The 24,578-nt window shown below is 35.7% G+C and overlaps 2 protein-coding genes across 2 annotated transcripts in view; both read right to left on the bottom strand.

Annotated features, from left to right (window-relative positions):
* Positions 1 to 7,167, bottom strand: part of Slco1c1 (solute carrier organic anion transporter family, member 1C1) — a 50,984-nt gene extending 43,817 nt beyond the window's left edge. The window contains exons 1-3 of the mRNA XM_005379046.2: positions 6,802 to 7,167; positions 2,722 to 2,875; positions 619 to 760 (exon numbers count right to left, since the gene is read on the bottom strand). Of these exons, the coding sequence (XP_005379103.1) occupies positions 619 to 760; positions 2,722 to 2,850 (271 nt within the window). The 5' untranslated portion in view covers positions 2,851 to 2,875; positions 6,802 to 7,167. The remainder of the gene's footprint in view (positions 1 to 618; positions 761 to 2,721; positions 2,876 to 6,801) is intronic.
* An 11,923-nt stretch (positions 7,168 to 19,090) lies between these two features.
* Pde3a (phosphodiesterase 3A, cGMP-inhibited) overlaps positions 19,091 to 24,578 on the bottom strand; it is a 301,905-nt gene continuing 296,417 nt past the window's right edge. Inside the window, exon 16 of the mRNA XM_005379045.2 lies at positions 19,091 to 23,081. Within this exon, the coding sequence (XP_005379102.1) occupies positions 22,840 to 23,081 (242 nt within the window). The 3' untranslated portion in view covers positions 19,091 to 22,839. The remainder of the gene's footprint in view (positions 23,082 to 24,578) is intronic.

The raw sequence follows: 24,578 nt of genomic DNA, 5'->3' as shown, positions 1-24,578 counted from the left end.
GAAAACATCAATTACCAAGGTGATTGTTCTGCCAAAAACCAAAATTATTAAATATTTAAAATTATTAAAAGTACATGGAGGATTGGGGGGATAGCTCAGTGGCACAGTGCCTGCCTGGCAAGTTCAAGGTCATGGATACAATTCTTGGTTAAAAAAAAAAAGTACATGGAGAAATACTTGAAATAAAGAATATCTGGAAAATATTAGGAAATCATGATATGGGAAGGCTTTAGTTTTTTAGTATTGTCATTTTTGGGAAAAGGCTTTGTTCTGAAAAATTCTTTGGGGAGATCTCAAGTTTCCTCTAATACGCACATTACATGATAATGGTAGGAGATATCAATGATATCTCCTTCTCCCATCTAGAAAATTCTCTCATTCTCATTGGAAACTCCAAATAGTATGAGTCATACAATAGTGATGCCAGGGCAGAATATTTATTGTTAGTTATTCTGAGACAGAAAATTGCCTTCTCTGTAGCATACGGTCATGGCAAATTCTGTCCAAATATTTAACAAGTAAGATCACAGCAGACAACAGAATGGAAAGCAATATTATGTAGTTATTCCTAAGAGGACCTTGAGCTTAAATAGAAAGTTAGGCATTTGAAGTACTTACCAATTTCAAAACTCCCATCAATTACTCCTACCAGTGAGGAAGAGATGTCAAACCTTCTCTCTATCTGAGTGATGGTGCTCTTCAGATAGCCTTCTGCCAATGCTTTGGCAAAGTAAACAAAGGACAAGCCACCCAAGAACACCTAGAAAATATGACAGGTCACACCTAGTCTGACTACAGCTTGACACAACTTAGGAAAGGACTGAGCACACAGACAAAAGCATAAACTAAAAGCAATGGAGAACAAGTCTGTTATCACTGAAGATTTAATTCAAGTACTGCCATAGATTTCCTTCAAATTCAACCTCATGTGGATTTCCAAGAAATGTATATAGTCTTAGAATTTTAAATGTATGTTGATTTTCTTTCAAAATGTACATTAAGTTTCATCTTTCCCTTTCTTCTCTTTTCTCCAAAAAACATTCAAAGGAGTCTAGATTTATTTTTTTATCAGAAGTTAGTTTTAGTATCCTAAAGAGAAAAATCACACACGTGTGCAAAGGAGTATGCATGAGAACATTTGTGATGGAATTGATTACATTAGTGAAAAATCAGAATGACCTAAATGCCCATTAATCGAGGGCCAATCACCTAAAATATAATATAGAAAGCAAAATAAAAATGAAGCAACTTCATAGCAGCTGAGGGAGACTCTTGCATTTCATCAGCTCTGAGATACCATCATTTGTAAGGTGCATCATTACTTCATGATAAAGAGAAAGAAATGCTATCAATTAAATATTATTAGGTAGTAAACAACATTATTACCTAGAATTTTTACTTTCTACTTACTGGCTTTTGGACCTGAGCATATTGTAATCCTAAACCACTCAGTCCACACATGTAAAGAAAATATAAACAATAAATTTGTCAATATATTCCTGAGACTTGTTTGCATTTAGAGTCTAACTCTCCTGAATATATACTAAATCAGTCATCACTGCCCACATATTTTGGCACTTTACTGTTCCCAGTGCCATCAAGAGTGTGTGGGTGATGGCTTTCTCTTTTTTTATTAAGTTTTTTGGCACAGTTTAGATACACACAGTGGTCACATTCATCACAGGGAATTTGTACCCACACATGGTATATCTTGCTTCATTGTTTTTCAATCTCCTCTCCTCCCTTCAACTCTTTTTTCCCTCTTTAGTTACAAAGACTTGCTTCCATGTTACCCTTCTTTTATTATTTTTTATGGTAAACAAGGACCAAAGTGTACAATTGGTATTGTGAAATGGAAAGAAATTGTTCAAAAGAAAAGGGAACTAGGAAGGGATGAGGGGGAAAGAGGAAGGGAAAAGGAAAAAAAGGAGTCTAGATTTAAAGGGAAGAACAGTATATGGTGAAACAGAGAGAAAAGAGACTTTGATAGATAAGAAAATAAATCATATGAAAACCATAAGCCAGACACCTGACACCCTATCACAGTCTAACAGTCATAATTACTATTTTACAGTGACAGTATGGGAATTATCAGGGTACTACATGAAAGACTGAAAAACTGGAAGTACTATTCTTCAAGTTGAACTTTGCGCTTGTTAAGCTTATATTCAAATTCTTTCTCAGTAGAAAACACATTTTTTATATCTGGCTTATGCATTTGGTAGATGTAGGTCCATGGTATGTTAACTATTGACAGCCAGGCTACCATGTACACAAAATAAGACATGCAAGCATCTGCTGAGTAAATATTTAGTGTAAAGAAAGGTTTTAGTCACACAGAACATGATTTAAAGAGTAAACTTGTCCTTCACTAGGTAACAATGAAAGCCACAATTTTCTTTTATAAAATGAGAATGATATGGAAGTTTCATGGATTAAATGTTCCCTCTGTACTTAGCACAATACCTAGCCCATAGAAATTTAGCATTAGTTCCTATTATCTCTCCCTTCCCTGTTTAGGAGCGGTAGTGAAATAAGCCTAGAAACAGTTCAAGCCACATGGTCAGACAGAGCTTGCTTCCATTACCAGGTATGGTTTTAGTAAACCACATGCAATTTTCACATTTCAGCAAGGAAACTAATTCTCATTTTGAACTTCATTTTATGAAAGATCTGAATAGTAAAACAAGGGCACCGACCCTAATTAGTTCATCGCTTTACCTTTAGTTCACCACAACATGACTGCTTTCCCTCTGAGGAGGGATATTCTGTCTTAAAGGAAGGCCTTCCAACAGGTTGCACTGAATTTTTGCAGAAAAACTGGATATTTTCTTTGGATGAAGTGTCCATTATGAAAATGTTCCTTCACTCTGCTCTACAAGAGTTGTAAAGACAAAAATAAATGAATTCAGATCTATACAACTTTTCAAGGAACACTTTATTTTGTAGTATATTCCAGTTCTATGGAAGGAATTTAGTGAAGCTGCCTATTGTTACCACGGTGAATTGGCAAATGTTTTCAATTAAAATCAAACAGGATGTTTGATTAATTCTGCTCTTCAGAATTTGCAGCCTGCATTCTTTCTCAACCCCTCCACTGTAAGACTCATTTTAGCAGGAATAAATTTAAATGTTGCCTTTGGAATGAATAATGAGGCAGAATTTTGCTAATTTTGTGGCCTTGCCTGATTAAATTAGGAGCAAGCAGTAAAGAAAGAAGAGGAATTCAACCATTTGAATATTGATTCATTACAATTAAGACTTCAAAGCCTTTAGATCTATCTTCTTAGCATAAATACAGGAAGTTGTCACCCATCATAGATTCCTAAATCACCTCCTAACTCCCCCAGTACACCAAGCAAGGCTTACACTAATACAGTAGTAAAGATGTTAAATTTGTGTATTACTTTAGTTTTGTAAAGAAGAAAGATTTGTACCTCCGGCTTAGATTTAATTCAGATGAAAGTACAGTTTGGGTCTGCTTTAAAGTAAGAAAGATGCCCTCCATTCCCACGCTGGATTTCCCACCCTCCCCTCACTCTTTTGTCTGCACCAGACCCTGGACAGTATCCCATGCTCTGTATCTAGTTCTCCCTGGTCACATCAATGTTTACACATCCTGTTCCCCCTTCTCTTTAGGGTTCCAGATGGCACAGTGCCTGTTTGATAAGCTGACCTATGTCAAGTGATACAAAAAATAAAATAACCTCTGGGTATACCTAATGATTACTCAGTGATGCAATTGTACATCAATAGAGATCTTCCCTTTTTGTACTGTAATGAAGTGACATTTGGAGTAACATTTCATATATTGTGGTAAAAATTTAGGCTTGTTCTGCTTATCTACATGGAATCTTAATCCAATGCTTGATCTATGTTTGTTTACTACACCTTCTTTGCTTGAATTGACAGATTGTATCACAAGCTGAAACAATTAAGCAATACTAGTGTATTTTATTCAAACATGAATAAACATTTCATTTCAAACATGTAAGATAACATCAGAAGACCTAAACAACTTCAAAGTTCAGGGGATTCTTTCAGGACGTAAAAGATGAGTTGAGGAAGGTTAGGGTAAAGGCTTGGTTTTAAAATACATTCATATTATTAAACTTATAGAGTTTCATTTCATAAATATGTATAACTTTAACTTTTAAAACTAGGCAAAGGAAACAACAGTGAGTGAAACAAAAAAATATAAAACCAAAATGCAAACAAAATACAGAACTGATAATGTTAAGGTAGATCAAAAGATACAGACACATGGATAAAACATCAATGAATTAAAAATAGGAATCCAAACAAAAATTCCTTTCAAGATATAGAATTAACTGTATAATGATGACAAAACCAATAACTTTCTAGCAAATATTAATTATATTAATTGCCTGTTTTGACACAAACGAGAAGAGGAAAATAGCCAAGGAAGACATTAGCAAAACTACTGTAAATCTATACCATAAACTAAGACATGGAAGACAGGAGGACAGGGGATATATCAATAATGCTTTACTAAGGGATGACTTACAAGGAAAGAAACCAGATAAATGGAAACATATGAACATTACTTGCATTCATACAACAAAGCTAACTTTGAAGCTGATAATGAAATCGCATTCAGATATCACAAAAAAGCAACACTTCAGAAGTCCAGAGATTAGATAATCCCAAAGAAAATGTTAGCAAATCCAAATTAATTAATGAGTATTTTATAATTAGGGTAACCCTAAAAATTTTAACAATACCTAGTAAATTTTATTTACTAATCACGTGAAGAATTTAAAAGTGTAAAATGATAGGATGTCAGGTAGAAAAACATCATTTAATTAGATTCAACATTGATTCCTGATTTAATAATAAAAGCAAATTCCAAGAGACTAAGAATATAGAGATTTATCTGTACAATATCTGATAAAATAACTAACTTCAGATATGTACCAAATGACTGATTACTTTTCCAGGATATTGTTTTGTGAGAACAATAAAAAGGGGATTTGCAAAACACCGAGTTATACAAAGTTAAGTAGATTTCTTTTCCATGAAGGTATTGACAGTCTGTAATTGAACTGCAGAGACCCGTGACTTATAATGAAAAGAGTCAAAACAACCAAATGACTAAAAATAAGTTTCAGAAAGTTTATAAGCAGAAAATTAACACATTTCTGGTTGGTGTCACTGCATATGATTTTTTTTCAAAAAATGTTTGTATATCTACATTTTCTGGTTGGTCTACAATGAACATGCATTTCTCATGTGAAAAATAGTTTGATAGGAAAGATAAAAAATACTCCCAAGAACAAATGTAGAAACCAGAAAGATTTTACAATATAAAATATGTATTGTTTACAGCTAAAAATGTAATTCTCCTTCAGAGATTACCCTATCTCATTCAAACTGGTATACTGCTTTAGGAGTTCTTCTGGTTTCCCAAATTCAAAGAGCAAGTGTTAGTAATATACTACCACTTAAACTAAATGTATCTTTTAAAGGCCCAAAGGGTTAAGTCTAGAAGGCTTATAATGTTAAAGAGAAAAAAGATAAAATATTTTAAAACTTGAGATATGAAAGCACATTAAAAGTTTTCTTATATTTGGAAGTGCTGACACAAAAATTACTGTAACTGGAATCCAGAGGGGATAGCAGAAGAACACTACAGTGATCTTAGTTAATGTTGTATTATGGCAAAATTGCACCCAGATTGACCCTTTGAGCTCTGCTGGGAACAATGTCATCGCAATGGCCAATGTGCCAATCATTATAAGAGCAGTAATGTGTCAAGAAGCTATAGCTTGTGACCATGAACCTCTCCAACCCTTGAATACTGGGGGAAAGCAGTTCAATAAAAATGGAAAGATCTTAGGCATACAGTCTCTCTGCATTTGCACCTGCACAGGTAAGGCTAGAACACAGTTATCTAGAAGGATTTATATCTGCCATACCCTTCATTGCTCTCGGGTCACCTGATGAAATTCATTGAAGAAAATACATATGGCAAAGTTTTCATTCAACACCCTGAGTTCATATACAACGTATTCTGGAGGCCAAAATAAAGCAAGCTCAGCAGCTGTACTTTATTTTACTTCGGGGGAAAAAAAAAAAAAGAATTCTTGGTTCACATGGGTTTAAGAATCAATCTGCTGAGTTATTGGGACCTCAGGTGACTGAGGAAGGCCAGAGCACACAGATACTCTGAAGCCTTATAACTGAGACCCACTCCAGCAGTCCACCACCAAGGACAGCTACAGGGAATGTGGGGGAGGCAGCTTCTCCCCTCCCTTCTGGAATCTGGCCTGAGAAAGACCCTCTGCACCAGCCTGGCTCTGGAGCTCCAGGATCCCTCCTTTTACAAGGTACAGTTGATAATTGCATGGTCATTACTAAAAGGAATGTGTGTAGTTTAGAAAGGTGACCCTTCTCTCTTGCAAATATTTATTAGTGTGGGATTCAGATTTAGGAAATACTACTTTTAAGCCAGGTGATATGCATATATATATTTTTGTAAACCCCAAATCAATCCAGCAAGTTTAGCACTATAATCCCTTATTCAAAAGGACTCAAAGCAGTTAAGTAACTTGTCAAACTATCTAAGCAGCAAGCATTAGAGTCTAAATTTGAGCCCCAGCTTGGGTCTTCTTGACTTCTCCAACCAGGCTTCCTCCTACTTCCACCAAACTAACAAGGGGCCTATCAGCTTCTGTTGAGAAGTGCTGGGGATAAACCACAAGTAGTGCAGAAATGAGATGCCTATTGGCTTCTCTCCTGGGAAAATCTGGCATAATTCAAATGAAAACCAAATCTTACCTGGCTGTGGAGGTCAAAGACAGCCTGTTCCTATCAATGAGCTCAACAAGAGGCTGAACCACACATCACAGACTGAAAGAGGAAATGGAGGTAAATTCCACAGCAACTTTGGGCGGTTCTGCCAGGTCAGGAGAGCCAGGGTAGACAGAGACAGAGCAGATTAGGGAAGAGAAAAGATGCAGGGCATGGTCTCAACCCCGGGAAATCTCTCCTCTTTCGTCTTTCCAACTGGCCTCTTTTTTCTGGCAGTCTGCAGAGAATTGGCCACGCTGGCAAGGCCACTGACGTGCATCTCAGCTCCCAGGGCGCAGAGAGAGCTGTAGCCTTTGAGGCATTTCTTTGCAATTTGCTGCAAGTTTAAGGCCACACGTGATAAAGCTTTCTTTATGGGAGAGAGTGAAAAAAGAAAAGACCACTTGTGATCTCACTTGCTGATTCCCAGAAAACACAACTCCACAGGGGGCACAGGGTGAGGGAACAGAAGCCAGAGGAAGGACGGAAGTTTGCAACAAAGATCCCTCCTTTTCCTTCCAAGAAATCTGCCAGCCAGCCGTTCCTTACGGACGTCACTGGGATCCTTGTGTTTTGTTTGTTTGTTTGTTTTTCTTTATGTAAAAAGCCCTCTGGCAAAATTGCTGCACAGTTTCCTTTTCCACTGGGATTCTAGAATCTAAGGAGACCAGGTATCAGGTCAAGTTCAGAGCTCTACAGAGCTTGCTACTACAGAAGGCGTTAATCCTCCAAGAGACAGATCAGATGTCACATTCACGACTTCTATGAGCCTTGAAATTAGAAAAAAAAAAAAAAAAATGATGTTTTGGCATTTGGCTGTTTATTCTACTTAATTCCAAGGGAAAGAGAACTCCTTACACTGAGAAATTCTAAAATTCTAATAAATTCTTTTCCAAGGAACAATTTTAGAAGATTTCAAGCAGTATTAGTTTGCATTTGGTTCCTACCATACATGAATTTGACACAAGAATTACCCAAGGTTCACCCTGTCCTTAAATGGCTGTGACTCTGGTTTGGTCACTTAGTTTTACTGAATCTCAGTTTCTTTCTCTGTAAGACAAATATTTTATTTTTCCTTTGAAAAAGAAGACAAATATTTACAGGGCTGCTGTAAGGATTAAATTATGTCATGTATTCAAAAGCACATTGCCAATAACCAAGCAGTAAATAGTCAGAAGGTATCATGTACTTATGTAATTTCAGCTTGCATATGATCAAGTTAGTTAATTTATATTTTTATTAGCATATTTTACTAAAGAATAATAAAGAGGAAGTAAGGAAAGTTTGGCTTCTCTTAAAATGCACAATGAAGCAATTGTACTTAAAGTACAATTAACTCTTAAGGACCCAGCATTTAATTTTAGCAAGCAAAACGGGTTTGCCTTCAGAAATAGTGAACAAACAGCTCTAAGTGATATACTTCTCAGCATGTCTATAGTAGCCATTGCTGAATTAAATGGAAGATAGTATTTAGAAGTCAAAAGAGCAAAGGGTCTGTTTTTCCTAACCAAGACATATAATTTGTCCTTGTAAAAGTGATTTCATCCATTCTCCTCTTGCTCAAATTCACTCTCCAACATGACTATTTTCCCTGGTTCTGGAGGCTCCAGTTAATGTTACTGTTGCAAAAGTACCTAATCTTTATTTTGCATGATATTCAGAGCTTTGTGTACACAGCCTTGCACTGGATCGTATCTTACCTCGGCGTCTCCTTCCTGCTCCAAACTAGGGGTCAAGAGACTTCTCCTATGAAGCTTTCGGGGGCCATGTAATTTCTGTGACAGCCTCTTGACTCTGCCATTGTGGTGGGATTTGAACCTTAGACGATATATAAATGAATGAGTTTCTTAAGGCAGTAGCAACAAAATAGGTGGCTTAAAACCAGAAAACTATATTGTCTCACATTTTTGGAGGTACTACATCTAAAATTAAGGTGTAGGTAGAGCCATACTCCTTCTAAAACTCCTTTTAAATCCTTCCTTGACTCTGCTACTTCCTGTGTTTGCTGACAGTCCTTGGCATTATTGGGCGTATAGATGGATCACTCCGGTCTCTCCCTCCACACAGCCATCCTCTCCATTGTGTTTTTATCTCCAGTGCTAAGGCCTACTGGATTAGGGCCCACTCCAATGACCTCTTCTTAACTTGATGACACTGTGAAGACCCTACTTTCAAATAAGGTCACATTCACAAGTACAAGGGATTAGAACTACAGTGTGTTAGGGGAAGGGGTGTCATTATTCAGTCTACAACCTGAATGTTCTCATTTCCCTTCTTACCAGAGTTGTACCAGGCAATCATTTTAATCAGGCTCTTTTGTGTAGCTCCAAGCCTCTTGTTCTTCTCTTTGCTGTTCTTTCTTGGTAAATGTCGCTCAAGTTAACTTTTCTGTCTAAGCTGTGTTTATATCCACACTGATTTTAAATGATTTGGGAAGAACTCACTGATATATCCTCAGGGTTTATTTTATACATGACCACTAACCTCACTACACAGTAGAGGCACTGTTAGGACCATACCGTTGAATGACTCAATCATTTTCCCCCTCTCCCGAATAACTTCTAAGATCTTTAACATTTACTTTTTCCAGATCTTGAGCTGATGATCTTATTTGAGGGGTTCAAAGGTAAAACAGAAAAAAAAAAAAAAAAACCAGAAACATCACTATCTGTCATTGCCACACGTACTCTGCATATATGGAATTCACCTATCTTCCTACTGGGAGGGAGGTGCAACCCGTGCTTCTAAACCCAAGCTTAAGCCTGTAATTCTCACCTAAAATTACTTTCTTCCAATGCTTTGTCTATCAGTTCCCATCAGCTTTTATCTCCACCACTCTACCACAACTATTTTCATCAATAACATCAAAGATGTTCACATTAATAAATCCAGCGATGACTTGCCAGACTTCATTTTATTTTTCTTTCAGTAGAATTGTGCTCTTATTGATCCATTTTCTCCTGTTGTGTTTAGGAACAATATACTCCCTTAATTTCTTTTTCACTTCAGTGGTCTCTGGCTCTTAGTTATCACTGTTGGAAACCCGCACAGTTCAGTCTCCACAGAATATCTTCTCTGCTCTCTCCCTTAATGACCTCATCCAGGTTCATGGCTTTCAATATCAACTGTGACAGAAGGTTAATGAGGTTAATGAGAGCTCTGTAGTGCTGAATTTGAACTAAGAGGTTTTCATTCTAAAAAAATACATGTAGGTGTGTACACACACACACACACATACACACACGTGCACATGTGCATCTTTCTCCTAGCCTTCTCCATTGAAAAGGCCTAGAAACAATGACCAACTAAGTAGCAACATATTAACCAGCAGTGAGTTCTAATCTATAAGTAACATAAATAAAGAAGTCATAGATTCCTGATATGTGACTGATCCCTGATTTGGATCTGGAGTACCGTGTCAAAGAAAAAAGCCAGGAATCTCTGAAGAAGAGATTGGGCCTGTGGGACTAAGGATCCAACTCAAACAGGCTTCTTCTAGTGAAATATTGAAAAGTTTGAGCGTGAATAACAATAAATTATGGACACATGTAAAATATTAAAGTCCATGAATTCATAACATCATGATAAAAATCACGTGATCTGTCACCTTTGAATGACTTTAAATAACAACTTCAATACATTTGTAACTAGTGGTGCTTAGGGAAAAATTATGCATTTATATGCTTTTCCTATTCAATATATTCATTAGTTATTAAAACTCATTTTTATGTAAGTATTGCAAATTAATGAAAAGGAATGCAAAGTGACAATATCATAATTTTCAAACCTCTATTTAATGAATGAATCTAGGTAATGGTCATCAATTATCGATACTATCACATGAAAAATGAAACAGCCGTTCTGGACATCTAGATGGTAGTCAAAAACTTGAAACATTTCCTTTCAAACAGTCCACCTTCTCATTCCCAAATAAAACTCAGCCTCTGCCTGGACCTAAATTCCAGTTCATTAGAAATACAGGGAAAAGAAAAAATATATTAAAGGATTCAATGAGGATGCAATTAGCAAAACGCAAAGTGAAGAATGTCATTAGGACAAACAATCCATTTTTTTCCCAAACAAAAAGTCCAAAGATAGATAGATAGAAGATAGGTAGACAGATGATAGATAGATGATAGATAGTACAGTTTCTATATTGACTGAATAAATGACTAACACAAGGTATGTTTGTAACTCTATTCAGAAGGAAATGCTCTGAACAAGAAGATTCTGTAACCTTGAAAGTTTTATGTGCTTAGAAATTTGAACACTGTATCATATTGGTTGTTTTGAGGAGTTTGTGTTAGTTTTTTTAGAAATAACAAAGGTGTTGCTTTTAAGACCATAAATCTTTTAGAATTCCTTAGATTTCAATACAAGTTATTTTATACATATATATGTATAACATAACTATATATATACATATATATATATGAAAATAATTTTGGAAAGAAGTGTTAGATATTTGGAGGTATAGATGGAAAAGATTGGCCAAATATTGTGTGAGCTGGGTAATTGGTATATTGTATTCACTATGCTATTTCCTCCAGTTTTAATATATTTATATTATTACATTTGTATTTATACAAATTAAGTACTACTGTGCAGTAAAGGAAGATAGATTTGAGTCATTTATTGGAAAATGGATGCACCTGAAGACAAAAATTTTAAGTGAAGTAAATCAAACACACAAGATTAAATACAGCATGATTTTCCACATATGAAAAACTCAACATATAAAGTGTGAAGTAAAAGACAGATAATAGGATAAAAGAAGAAGCAAGGAAATTCATTGTTTTCCAGCATGGACAATGTATCTGAAATTGTAACTTGATTTAGATTATTGTCTCATGTGTTTTATGGCCTATTAGTCTGGTTGTTAATCTATAGATCTCTAATTAACTTTATAATGACATAAGATAAATAAATCTGATGTTGGCAAAATACATGAGGGGTAGAAGGAAAGAGAAATAAAGAATTGAGATGCGTTATGTACACGTACCAATTCCCTAGAATGAATCTAATTATTATATACTATCCTAATAAAAATTAAAAAGTAAATGTTTGAGGGTGAACTTGAATTTATTTTTATAGTTGCCTACAAAGCCAAAAGTCACCTATGCAAGCCCTATTGTCTTGTCCACTATGTATTCTGTGTTTTGTTTATCCTCATTCAGCACTTCCGTTAGTTGAGGATTCCTTTTATGGATGGGATGATCCAAACTTCATTCCTACTGGGTCAAGTGCCTTAGTGGTTCTGTTTTCATTGGGTGGATCTAATTTCCCCCTACATTTACTATTCAATGTGGAAGGCTCCATAGAGAATTCTCTGTGTTCCAAACAGTATTTCTGGCCAAGATTTAGTATCAAAAAATAATTCAGCTTGATAATTTGGGATCAATCTATTCTTTTCTCAGTGGTTCATTAACAAACAAAATGATCCAAGTGGTGTCAATTCCAGGGCAATGGAACCATGTGTATTCTGATAAAAGTAACCTTTGCTTGGGAAATATTTCCCCTAAACAAGCAGAAAGATGAAGTTTGAGAGATAGCTTGTTAGAGCTTCTTATCACTAATTCCTTTTAATTTTCATTCTTGCCATTGCTGGCTTTTGCACTTGGCTGACCAGTTTCACTATAGGCATGAAAGAGTGTCTTTGGAGCTTATGTGCTTTCTTCACCTTTACTGTATTCCTCACCCTTTTCTTGATTTGAGGCAGACAGAATCATAGCTCCCAAATATATCCATACCCCAGTTCAGGGAACTGTAAATATATTAGGTTACATTTCAAAGGAAAACTTTCACCCATGATTAAGGTCTTAGACCTTAAAACAGAGAGATCATTGTTGCTCACTTGGGCCCCAGCTAACTGCATCATCACTTAAAAGCAGAGAACTTTCCCTTCAGCAGAAGACAGAGATAGTTTAGAAGAGAACCTGAAAGCATGAAAATCAATCATGTGCCATAGCTGGGTTAAGAATGGGAAGAGGACAAGAGTAACTTTGGAAGGATGGCAGGTGACCTTAAGTAGCTGAGAGAGATTCTCAGCAATAGCCCCAAAAGATTAGGGGACCTCAGACCTTTATCAGCATGGAACCATATTCAGCCAAAAACTTCAGTGAGCCTGGAAGCAGTTTCTGCCCTAAGCAGTTTTGCAAGAGATTCAAAGCAAATACCCTAATCAAACCCATCTGGACTTCTGATCTACCAGGCATTGCTACATGTATTAAGTGCCTGTAATACAGGCGACAAGATAACATTTTTCCAATTGCAAAATGACCACTTATGTTCCAATACTTCCCCTTGTGTTTCTAAATGTTAATAAATTGAACAAATTTATTAATTAATGAGTCTATTTCAGGTTCTTCAGAATAGCAAGAATTGTTACACTTACATTTGCATTGTTTTAAGCCAAATTTGTAGTAATTTATCATTGCTAACATAGAAGGCTGATAAGTCATCTTATTCTACTTCAGCATCTCCAAAGGTCAAAGACCAAGCCCTTAATGAAAGCACCTCTGACATTTGGAAAAACCAGTCAAATTAACCATCTAGTCAGGAGCTCTTTCACCCCAAATGTTAACTACAAAGGTAAGACAAAGCCTCAGCTCCTCACCCAAATTTGGTCCCAGTTTCCCAGATCTCCTTCAGCATCAGCGACTCAAAAGGTCTTCAAATCTGAACAATGTTAGTAAAATTGGCTCTGTAACTCCTTTAACCAGCAATGATGTCAGAAAGAATGTTTGGTACATGAAGTAGCTCCAGAGCTAAAATGAGGAAGATAGCTCCTTACATGTAACCTAATAAGCAGAGCTGCAGTATTACTCAAGGACTACTGTTTTTCTTTTCACAGGTTAATTTCATTTACCCATAATCCAGGCTCTGCCCATGTGTATCCACCAACAGAGGGAGCAATCTGGAGAGCTGCATCCAGTGTGGATGAGTGTGACTAGGAGCACACTAAGCTGATCTCTGAGGCCTCAATTTCAATTAGTGACTGTAGTCATCCCTTTCTTTTGGCTGAGATCTCAGGCTCTAACAGACTTACCCATTGTTACCCTCATACCATGCAATTTAGTGTTTTCTCACCATAGACTAGTTTTGAGATCATGTAATTGCAGGAGAAAGATAAAAGTTCAGGCTGTAGTATTCAGCTATTTTGTCCCTCCACCGAGAATGACAGAGAAAAGAGAAATGAAATGTACAGTTCAAGAAGGCGTAGTCAGGCTTATGCTCTTGTGTTGTGGATGGTATGGTGGAGAGAGATAGAGGGAGACAGAAAAAGAGACAGAGAGAGAGAGACAGAGACAGAGACAGAGACAGAGAGAGAGAGAGAGAGAGAGAGAGAGAGAATGTACAGAGGGAGAGAGAAGGAAAATGTATGTATAATAAGAGTATGTAATGTTTCTTTGAGCATTTACCTGAGACAAAGAAATATAAATTATAAGGCGTGCTTCCTTTTGGAGGGAGGATAGTTTTGGGTGAGAGAATGAAGGGAACTTTAAAAATAACAGGCTTACCTGTTGGCATTTTAACTCATAGGTAACAGGGAAATCAATACATGTAGATAAAAGGACAAATTCCTTGGGCAGAAGTCATATCTTTACATTAGTTTCTGAGAACTATCTGTGAGTTAGCTGAAACACCCATTTTGAATCATGTAAATTATTCTAATTTTAACATGTGAAATAAAAATATTTAAGCCTGTATAATTTAACTACTCTATGTATTAGGTACCTACAGACTTTATAGAATAAACTGTAGAATTTTCAGGATAAATGGCAGCACTGTTTATTTTGCAGGATTCTGAAATGGAATGTCAGAAATATGATTGTCTTGGTTTGAGTCTATTTGACTAGGGAAAGGATAAGCTTAGGTGCAGAAAGTTAGATGATAACATGGCTAAGAATGATAGACACAGTGGTAAAAAGGAAGAGGCCATCATGGGAATATAGGCACCCCAAGGGTCGTTAGAAATTAAGGAATGTCAGTGGTATTTTACTGCAGAGTACTTTGGGTACTATAAGATTGTACTTGACATGAGAAGAAAATATGCCTCCGGAAAAGTAGAGGAGTTGGCTTGCACAAATAACTACATCAAACATGATAACACAGAATTATTTTTATGTTACACACTGTCTTCACATTGTAACATCTTCATTGATCAACTATGATGCAATCTAACAATTTTGAATATATATCTACTATATGTATTTGTGTGTATATATATATATAAAACTGAGGCACTTCCAGTAATCTGGCAAAAGGGGAGCATCAACATGGTGTCTAAACTAAAAAATGATAAAAATAAATACCTTGTATCTATTATATTTTTCTGTACAGATTCTACTTTTTACAAAACATTTATTAGCAATTAATGATGTCTCTTAACAAATACTTGCAAGTGGGATGATACCAGGTATTGCTACATATATTAAGTGCATATAATACAGATGACAGGATAACATTTTTCCAATTGTAAAATGCTCGCTTATGTTCCAATACTTCATTTTTGTGTTTCTAAAAATTAAAAAATTGGACAAATTTATTAATTAATGAGCATATTTAGGTTTCTTGAGGGCAGAAAATTATTGTTAAAATTATCAACTGTAGGGGATATCACAAAAGATATCCCTATGGAGTCACTTTGGTTGAAAGTTTTTGGAAAATATTGCTTTTTAGGAAAATTAAATTAGATCAATTATTCTATATGCTCTGATTACAATTATTGTATGAGGTAAAATATTTGGGACATGCTAAATAAGAACTATATGATTACACTGTTTTTGGTCAAGATAAAGCAACTGCTCGATCAGAAATCAGAACATATTTTCATACCAGAAATCAAGTCAGATTAACCAAACTAACCAAAATCAAAACCACTCTGGATTCAGAATAAAGTTCTTTTAGTTTCTTATGCTAATATCTTTATAGAAAACCAAGGAGAATCTCATATTCACTGTTATAGAATTCCAGAATATTTATAAAAGCACCAATTTTCATGTTGTGCTTTGTATGATAAAAATTTCTAGGAAGATATATCAAGGTGTAGGTTCAGTGAGATTTATTTCCAGTGCTTGTCAACTAATAAATTGTCATTTTGGAGCAAAAATTGTAGGCATTCTTATGTGAGGATATATTAAGACACAAACTGACACTTGTGAGAAAAAGTTAAATATAATATGTTAAAAGTTCCATGCAAATATTTTGTAGAGTATAAAAATTATTCATTTCTTAAACTGATGACCAAGTACATATTAAAAGTCAAGCCATTAAAATCTCACTAACAGGTAGTATATAGATATGTTAGTGTTATTATTTAAGAATAGCAAGGATACAGCACTAGATTATGCTTATAAATAGCTAAGCTGAAAGGTAGAGATTTGAGTCAAAAAATAATTTGAAAATTTTAAAAAGAGAGGTGGCAGGAGAAATTCTATCAACCAACAAGTAATATTCACAAAAAAAATTTTAAGTTATATATAATTTCACATTAATAAACAGGGTATTTTAGTATAATATACAGAGCAAAACAACTAGAGGAAAAATCCTTCCCTTCAAAAGTGTTCAGAGCAGCAGTTTCCAATCTCTAAAAGCTAATTCACATTCAGACACACTTGTGAATGCTTAGTACAATAAGTGAAGCCAGGCTGAAATAGGAATCTCCATGTCATTTTAGTCCAGAGTAACCAAGAACTGAATTGGTCTCCCACTAACATGGAGGCGTGTCTTGGGAAATGTGCAGGGTTTTATGTAGTACTTACTCCCAGTCCTCAGCTCTGTAGATTTCTCTTCTTAGTGTCATGGACTTCACAGTGAAAGCAGAGGTCATTTAGATCTTGATGTAAAAGTCATTCCTTTTTCCTTATTATGCCAGAGAATTTCTGATTATTTTTTCTTTACTAAGATTTAGAGAAGTAAAATTGATGAGAAGCCACACTTTTCTCCTATCGCTGATTTGGGATTCTGAGGGACTGTTTTATTCATTCTTTGTTTTTTGTTTTTTCATAGAAGAAAGGATTCTTTGCTGCAGTTTGCTTAATTTGAAAGAGATACTTTTAGTGACACTGGAAAAGGAAACACAAAACTTTAAAAATAGTTTTAAATCTGTCTGTAAGTTTCAAATTCCAACCTACCATTTGATTGTGCTTGACAGATACACGCAAATGAATAGTTAATCAACTGATCAGTGCTTCATCTATGAAAGTTAAGAATTAACAATTCTTAATTTTATTGTTGCTGTGAAATATTTGGGTGTTAACTGGGTTAGAGCTCAGTAAAATAGAATCTATAGCAACAGACCATTTATTTTTACAACAACTAAGCCATGATAACTTGTTGGGTAATATATTATTCTGTCTTGGGATAACTCAGAAAAGCTTAGATTTTAATTTTAACACTTAAATTCTTGTGATAAATATATTTTTATCAATCTTATGTATTTACTGGAATATTTATAAAACTTTTCCTATAAAAGACAACAGGGCATTAGACAAATGCATTTCCAACAGTTTTGTTACAAAATACTAAGTCTGGTTATGGCAAAGTATTCAATAATATCTCAGTATCATGGAAAGTCATTTTATGGGTCTCAGATTAATTTAATAAAAATTTTAACAGAGTTTTGGTTCAATAAAAATAAAAAATTAAATATATTGGTAGTGCTTACATATGAGAATTTCACATTACTCTCTTGCAAACAGATTGTTTGGCTAAATTATTTTCCTGGTTAAAGAACCACTTGATGTGAAGCAAAGAGAAAAAGTTTTAGAAATGGACACACTCAGTATTTCTTATTTATAAGGAGAAGGGCTGGCTTTTCTTCCATGCACCATTACTCTTTGAAGAAGAAGAAATCCAGGGCTAAAACTACAAGATAATAATAATCAACCTTAAAAATATGATATAAAGAAGAACTAGCTGCCTTTACCTGAGAAATCTGGCCTATTCTCACAGCCTTAAGCACATATCAGAAGCCAGTGTCACTTTTGAGCAATACATAGTTCCTTGTACTTTAAGATATCATCCACATCACAATAACTTATATTGGGTCAATAGTTTTAAATCAGTGGACTAAGTTCCACCAAGTAATTAAAGCCTTAATCACCAGTTTGGTGTCTTCAAACATGTTTAGAGTGCATGCGCGTGCAAACACACACACACACACACACACACACACACACACACACAAAGCTCGATGATTTTTGTTACCATTGTTAACTTGTTAACCTATCAGAATAATTTACCTGTGTGCACAAGATCAATTCAGGTAAGGCAGAAATCACCCATTAGGTAAGGTAAAAGCAACATTATTTTAACAAATACAATGTGTGAGGTAATAGCACAAACTGTCTAATAACTGTGGCATATAACATAGACTTAAAAATGTTATTTTCTGACAATGGTTCATTGGTGTGAAACATACAAATACTTACATATAACTCATTTTAAGTTACCTAAATGATAATTTACAGTTAACTTAGCGCTTATGGCTTCATTCATTCTCAACTAAATTTCCCAGAAGAACTTGCATATTTTCTAGAGGAATAAATTGGGAGAACATGATGTGTATACTGACCCCCAAACTGATACATTCCCTCTTGGTTAGAAATCCTCAGAATAATTTAATTTCACAATACTCTCAACCCCAAATGCCTAATTGGCTTCTTAGTCTTAAATTTGAGTTTGAACAGATTTTTTAATTGAAATATCATAGTTTTATCATAGCATATTCATAGTTTTTCTTCACAGAGATGATGAAAGAAATGAATAATCTAGAACAATGGTCTTAAAAGTTTTTTTGCTTGTTAGGCAAGATGATGGGAGAAACCCAGTTTGGTTTCAAAATATATACATGGGTCAGTGCCTAAGTGTCTGGAGTTAAGCTATTAGCAGCTAAAATTGTGCTGATATGTTTTCTACACAACTAGTTCATAGTTTACAGAATAAGAAGAATCTTGATTAACTTGATTATGAAAGCTTACAGAACTCTACAATACGGGGCCTCCTGCTAGTCTGAGAGGCCATTTCCAACTGATCTGGAAGAGCATTTAATGGGAATCAATTAGGAAGGAAAAGAAATATAGTAAAACCCTTATAACGGTTTTCAGTATTATTTTAGAAAGATTATAACTGACAAGAATAGTGGAGATCTCCATAATATGGAAGCACCAAGAATTTTCTCAAAGTAGAATATAAATGATTTGGGAGTTATTCAATTCTTCTTAGTCAGGATTTGCTCATCAAATAAATACATCAAATTGGTACAGCAGTCATTTCAAACTTTAGACTTTATTTACAATGAAAATTTTCATATTTTTATTCCTTAGAAAATAATTTATATTTTTACCATCATTTAAACAAAGCTCATGCCTTCTGCACAGCTTTTACCTTCAGGAAAGTTCTCTGGGAAGGAGAGGCAGGGGATACAGGAAAATCGCACATGAATAGTCTACATACAGCTAATGAACAATCTGCATGTCATTCCATACCTTTTCTTCAATATTACTGGGATTGCAAAGGTTAGGATTTGTCCTGCATTTCAACCAAAATAGAACAGACAGAGTTGTGTATTATGTCCTTAGAAAGTAGATGCTTCCTTAAACAGAACATGTAGCGACACCTTCACACTTCAGATGAAGACCAATATAGACATACTCCTATACAGAGCTACTGTCTTCATCTAGTAAGAACAAAACCAGATCTTGCATAAATGACAAAAAAATATATTTTTACAGTTAAGAAAAAAGCAAAAGTGGTGTTTTTGCCAAGAAAATAATATTCTAAATGCTGATTTAGACAGATCACTGGAAAGGCAACCTATTAGCATTTCGAAATGACATTGATAACACACAGAATACTCTTAGATTTTTACTTAACAGAGAGCAACCAGTTCTAAATTTTCCTATTATTGATTTCTATGGCTGTCTATACAATTATCCTTATCCATAACTGTGCTAGAAACTCCTTCATTCAAAAGACCTGAGTTTATCTAACGGCACCTATAAGTAGGCTCATATAAAAATGTAGTAAATTGCAACAAATACATTGGCACCACAGGAAGTAGGCTCTGAAGATGCAAGTGAACACAGTAATATTGCTGTCACCAGGAGCGGGGAAACATCATTAGCAAAACATACCTTTTTATATTCCTAGGCATCCTTGGAGATGTCCCAGGTATGTATCAAAGTTATACACGTGGTGGACCTCCATGTTTTCATTTCAGCTGACATCTATCTTAAATACTATGGTTATTTAAAAATTATTCATCTGCCCGGATTGGTGAATACAAATCTGGAACAAAGACGTTCTAATTGACTTGGTCATTAATAACCCTATTATTTCATGTACCTTTAAACAAGCAAATAAACACACCCAGGGAGCTGGCTGAGATATTCTGGCTGGCTTCACCCTTGCAGCTTTAATAAAACTGCTTATATGCACGTATGAATCCACAATGGTATTGTCATTCCACTCAGTCCACACTTAACTTTTCCCTATATTTATATTAACTATACAGATGTATAGCTATTGGAAAAGGGGAAACGATTAAAGTAAGTTAATACAATGGGTGTGTGAGTATAAATGCCTTTGCTTTTCATCTTTCATTTGCAAGGGATGAACAACAGCTCATTTCACGAGGAGATATATTTGACTCACAGTAAATTTTGCAAATGTAGAGACTCACAGGCAATACTCAGAAAATGGAAACAACGCAGTAAGGGTTAGATAATGAAGCCCTGGTGTTAACTGAAATAACACTGAAACTGATTCGAACTATTTAAGTAGAGTCTGCATCCATTTGATCGTTTTTTATATTTTCCTACTTACTGAAAATTTTGCCTTGAAACCATGTTGATTATCTTATTGTGGTATCTTTGGCTAATTAAAAAGGCTATGGATTATTGTAAAATCATGCATTAGAAGGGAGGAATTTACATTTGTGAGAAACAAAGGACTTTTTAATGTAAACACTTTTTCTATGACTTCAGAGAAGGTAAACAGTAGAAATTACAATCAAGGTTTTCTTGGAAATCAACATACTTTAGATGATAAACAGATCTGTATGTAGAATGGGAGGAGAAGTTATAACCAAACATCTGGTGGAGAGGAATATACACCAGCTATAAAAATTTGGTATTGGTTAACTCTTTCATTTTGAAGACAAAGATTCAAAATTCATTCAGTTAGCAAAAGCTACCACTGGAAAAAAATTCCATTCAGCATCCTCATTAAATTGACAGAAATAATTGTGTGAGATTATCATTTAAACTAGAATAGGTAGATGAGTGGTTATCCACAGACCTCCATGGAAATAAATCATCATCTTCCTTCTGGGCTTAGGGATAGCTACCATGTATAAAAATGGTGATTAAAATATAACTTTATAAAAATGTTTCCCTTTTCCCTTTTTTGTGTTTTAAAAAAGTTTACTATCTACAGAAACCAAAAAAAAAAATCTTTATATATTTACAACAAGATAACTACTCATGACATATATAATAATATGAAATAAAATATTGAAAGTGAGTATCAACTTTTTAAATAGAGGTTTGGCTCACAGCATAAACAAGTGTAGATAAAAACAAAAAAAACAAAAAAATCTTTCAAAAATATCCCAATCCTTAAGCAATCTTTCTATGATCTTTCCTGCCAAAAGAAACCTAACAGGACAGACTGTAGATGAAGGTATTCATAGCAAAGTGTATGAAATACACACAGCGGTGTCAACAGGACCATCACCCACAAACCCATTCTTTAACAGTTGTCAAGGACCAAACACCAAACCCTAGGTTGCTATTTTTCTCCTCCATCTCTTGCGATGTAACCCATAGTGAATTTATTTGCCTTTCTTTTTTTCCCGATACACATTTTGCAGCAAATTTAGAAGACACAGGAGATACTATTCAGTGTCGTTTCCCATTTTTCTGGGATTCTTTTAGAACTCTTCCCTACCCGCAGCTCCTTTTGGGTGTTAACGCATAAAGAATGTCATCCCCTTAAAAGGTGATTTGATCTTAGGTAAGTGACATACAACTCACAAGCAACTCATATAAGTTCATTAGGGAAACAGACTGGAAAATGTCTCTGTCTTCCAGGATTGAACCTGGTAGGAGAGCGCCTCCAAGTGGTGGGTAGCAGTAGTAACAATCACAGGGCCCATGGATGCCCCCCATCTGCAAGGACCTCTACTGATGCTAAATGGAGGGCATTTGGAATGGCTGCCTTTCAAAGACTCCTCAGTGCGAACTTCCTTCTGTTTGTTACACGTACTGAGTAATCTGCTACTGCTATTCCATAAACTACTGAAACCATAGAAATGTATTTACGTATGCAAACACGTGCACACAAACTCCCTCCTTCTCTCTCTCTCTCTCTCTCTCTCTCTCTCTCTCTCTCTCTCTCTCTCTTTCACACACACACACACACACACACACACACACACACACACACAACAGTGTTGGCAGTATATATCAGAATTCAAATAATGCTCTGGAACTTTCATCCCTCAGTATGAAGAGCAAAAGCTGCTTAACTGTAACCTACATTGGCTGTACCCTTTCCACACTAAGCCACACCACTTCCCATGTGATTTGTTTTCCTTTATGATTTATTATCACAGTGACCACTATATATCTTAATATGAATGTTACTAAACTGTGGAGACAGTAATCGTGGCTTTCAGTGTGTGTGTGTGTGTGTGTGTGTGTGTGTGTGTGTGTATGTATGCTTTACATGTATCTACGTGGGAGCTTATATACACACACACATCTATATTTCCTCCATAAACAAACAATATCCGTAGAAGCTGGTGTCGCAGTGTGAAAGCTTCTGGGAGCGAGAGTTTTTAACAATGTACCTCACTGCAAAAATAAACACATAAAATGCGAAGGATCCCAAAGTGCAATAGCCATTTCCCCGTCTTCTTTCATTTCTACAGTGTTGTGTCTAAATATTGTGCTGGCTTGAAAAAGAGTCCGTGACAAATCAAGATCTGTTCGGAAACACAGCTCATTCTATCCAGGGTCACTGGTTGGGCTTTGGGGCTGGGGTTTCCTCTGCTTTTGCTTTCCCTTTCTCCTCCTCCTCTTCCTTGATGGCCTGGATCTGCTCCGAGGCGTGCTGCTGAGCAGATGGGTCCAGGGCTGGGTTTGTGATACCGGACAGTCGCTGCTCCTCCTCAATGACTTTCTTCCACATCTTATGGTTCTGCAGGAGGTGCTGGGTTATTTGGCAGTAGATTTTCCTCCTCTTAAAAGTTTTCTTTTCTAAAATTAAAAAATAAAGGGAACACCAAATCAGATATTTACGGGTAGGCTGAGCACATGGCAGTTATTTATTTTCATATTAATAATGACTTAAGTATTCAATGAGTACACATATCCATCCCCTGACTTGTATATTGTAAGGATGGAGTTTTCCAGAAGGGAGAAATAAAAGGATGATGGCAACATTGAAATGTCACAGTGAACAGTACTTAGTATTTGGTAATGTCCACACAAGTTTCCCCCTGTGTCTTGATACTAGTTTTACTCACATTGAGGCTTCTAGACTTCTCCCCTGGATGACTGAAATAACTTCATTTTATTCTCAGTCAGTTCGACTCATAAAAGTCTACAAGACTGATTTCTCTGAAGACACTTTTAGATTAGTCCTCTACTTTGTACAAACTAAAAAGTTAATTTTGAGCCAGGTGTGGCAGCACATGATCCAAATGTCAGCAATTTGGGAGGATTAGGAAGGACGACTCCACGTTCAAACTCAGCATGGTCAACTTAGTGAGGTCTTGTCATAGAGAGACAGACAGACAAATAAATAAATAAAGGGTGGAGGGTGGACCTCTGTGCAAAGGTCCTGGGTACGATCCCCAGTATTAAAAACAACAGCAAATAAAAGGAGAAAAGAAATATTTTCAAATTCCATTCCCAGTTCTTCCACGAGTGGATACAAGCTCGTATTTGTAGTCAGCTTTTCTGCTGTCTGGCTGCGAACTAGGCCTACCCATTCTGTATTCTTTATATACAAACAACTCTTCTACTTTCAGGCTGGTGTTGCCTCTCCTTCAAATCTGTTTTTTAATCATTAATAAAATTTATATCCATCCATAAGTCCTGGTCAGATTGTACTGGATTCCTCTTCAAAGAAACAATCTCTTTCTTCTAAATTTGCATGCTTCTCCATAAATACTGTCCAGAGTAGATATTATTTTAATTTTTTTCTCCTCTATTCTCCTTATCATTATCTCATCCTCTGGGGTTGGTGCATCCCAGATTATCTGAGAACTCTCCTTTCTTCCTTCAGTTATGTAGAAAAGATTGTCAAATTTGACTTCCCTGTCTAACTTCTGGAGATACAAGCTATGTCTCAGGGATTAGCCTTCGCGCAAGCATGTAATAGAGATCAGACTATCTAAGCCTTGCCCTGCAATTTTCCTCAGTAATGCAGAATGAATGTGGGGTTGAAGGGTGGGAACTGGCAACCTTTTATCCTCTGCTTATATATCTGAAACCAAGTAAATTGACAGTTGGGAACCTCATGAAGAAAGTAAGGTTGAAAGAACAAGTTGTCAGGCAGGTAACATGGAAACGGGAGGAGCAAAGCAGTGTTAATACTAGACAACATCATGCTTACATGGAGCCACAGTTTTCCTGTTTGGAGAGATAAAATGTCCTCTGAGTCTTATATGTTCCTCAATGGGGCTTTCAGAAGGTTGCGGGATCAGGAGGGTGCCAGAGGTAGCAGTAGGTTAATCCTCTGATGAGCGC

The sequence above is a fragment of the Chinchilla lanigera genome, unplaced genomic scaffold (assembly GCF_000276665.1).
Source record: "Chinchilla lanigera isolate Chin_1 unplaced genomic scaffold, ChiLan1.0 scaffold00012, whole genome shotgun sequence".
NCBI classification, from domain to species: Eukaryota; Metazoa; Chordata; class Mammalia; order Rodentia; family Chinchillidae; genus Chinchilla; species Chinchilla lanigera.
Note: the sequence above shows the minus strand (reverse complement) of the source record. Positions and strands in the feature narration are given on the sequence as shown.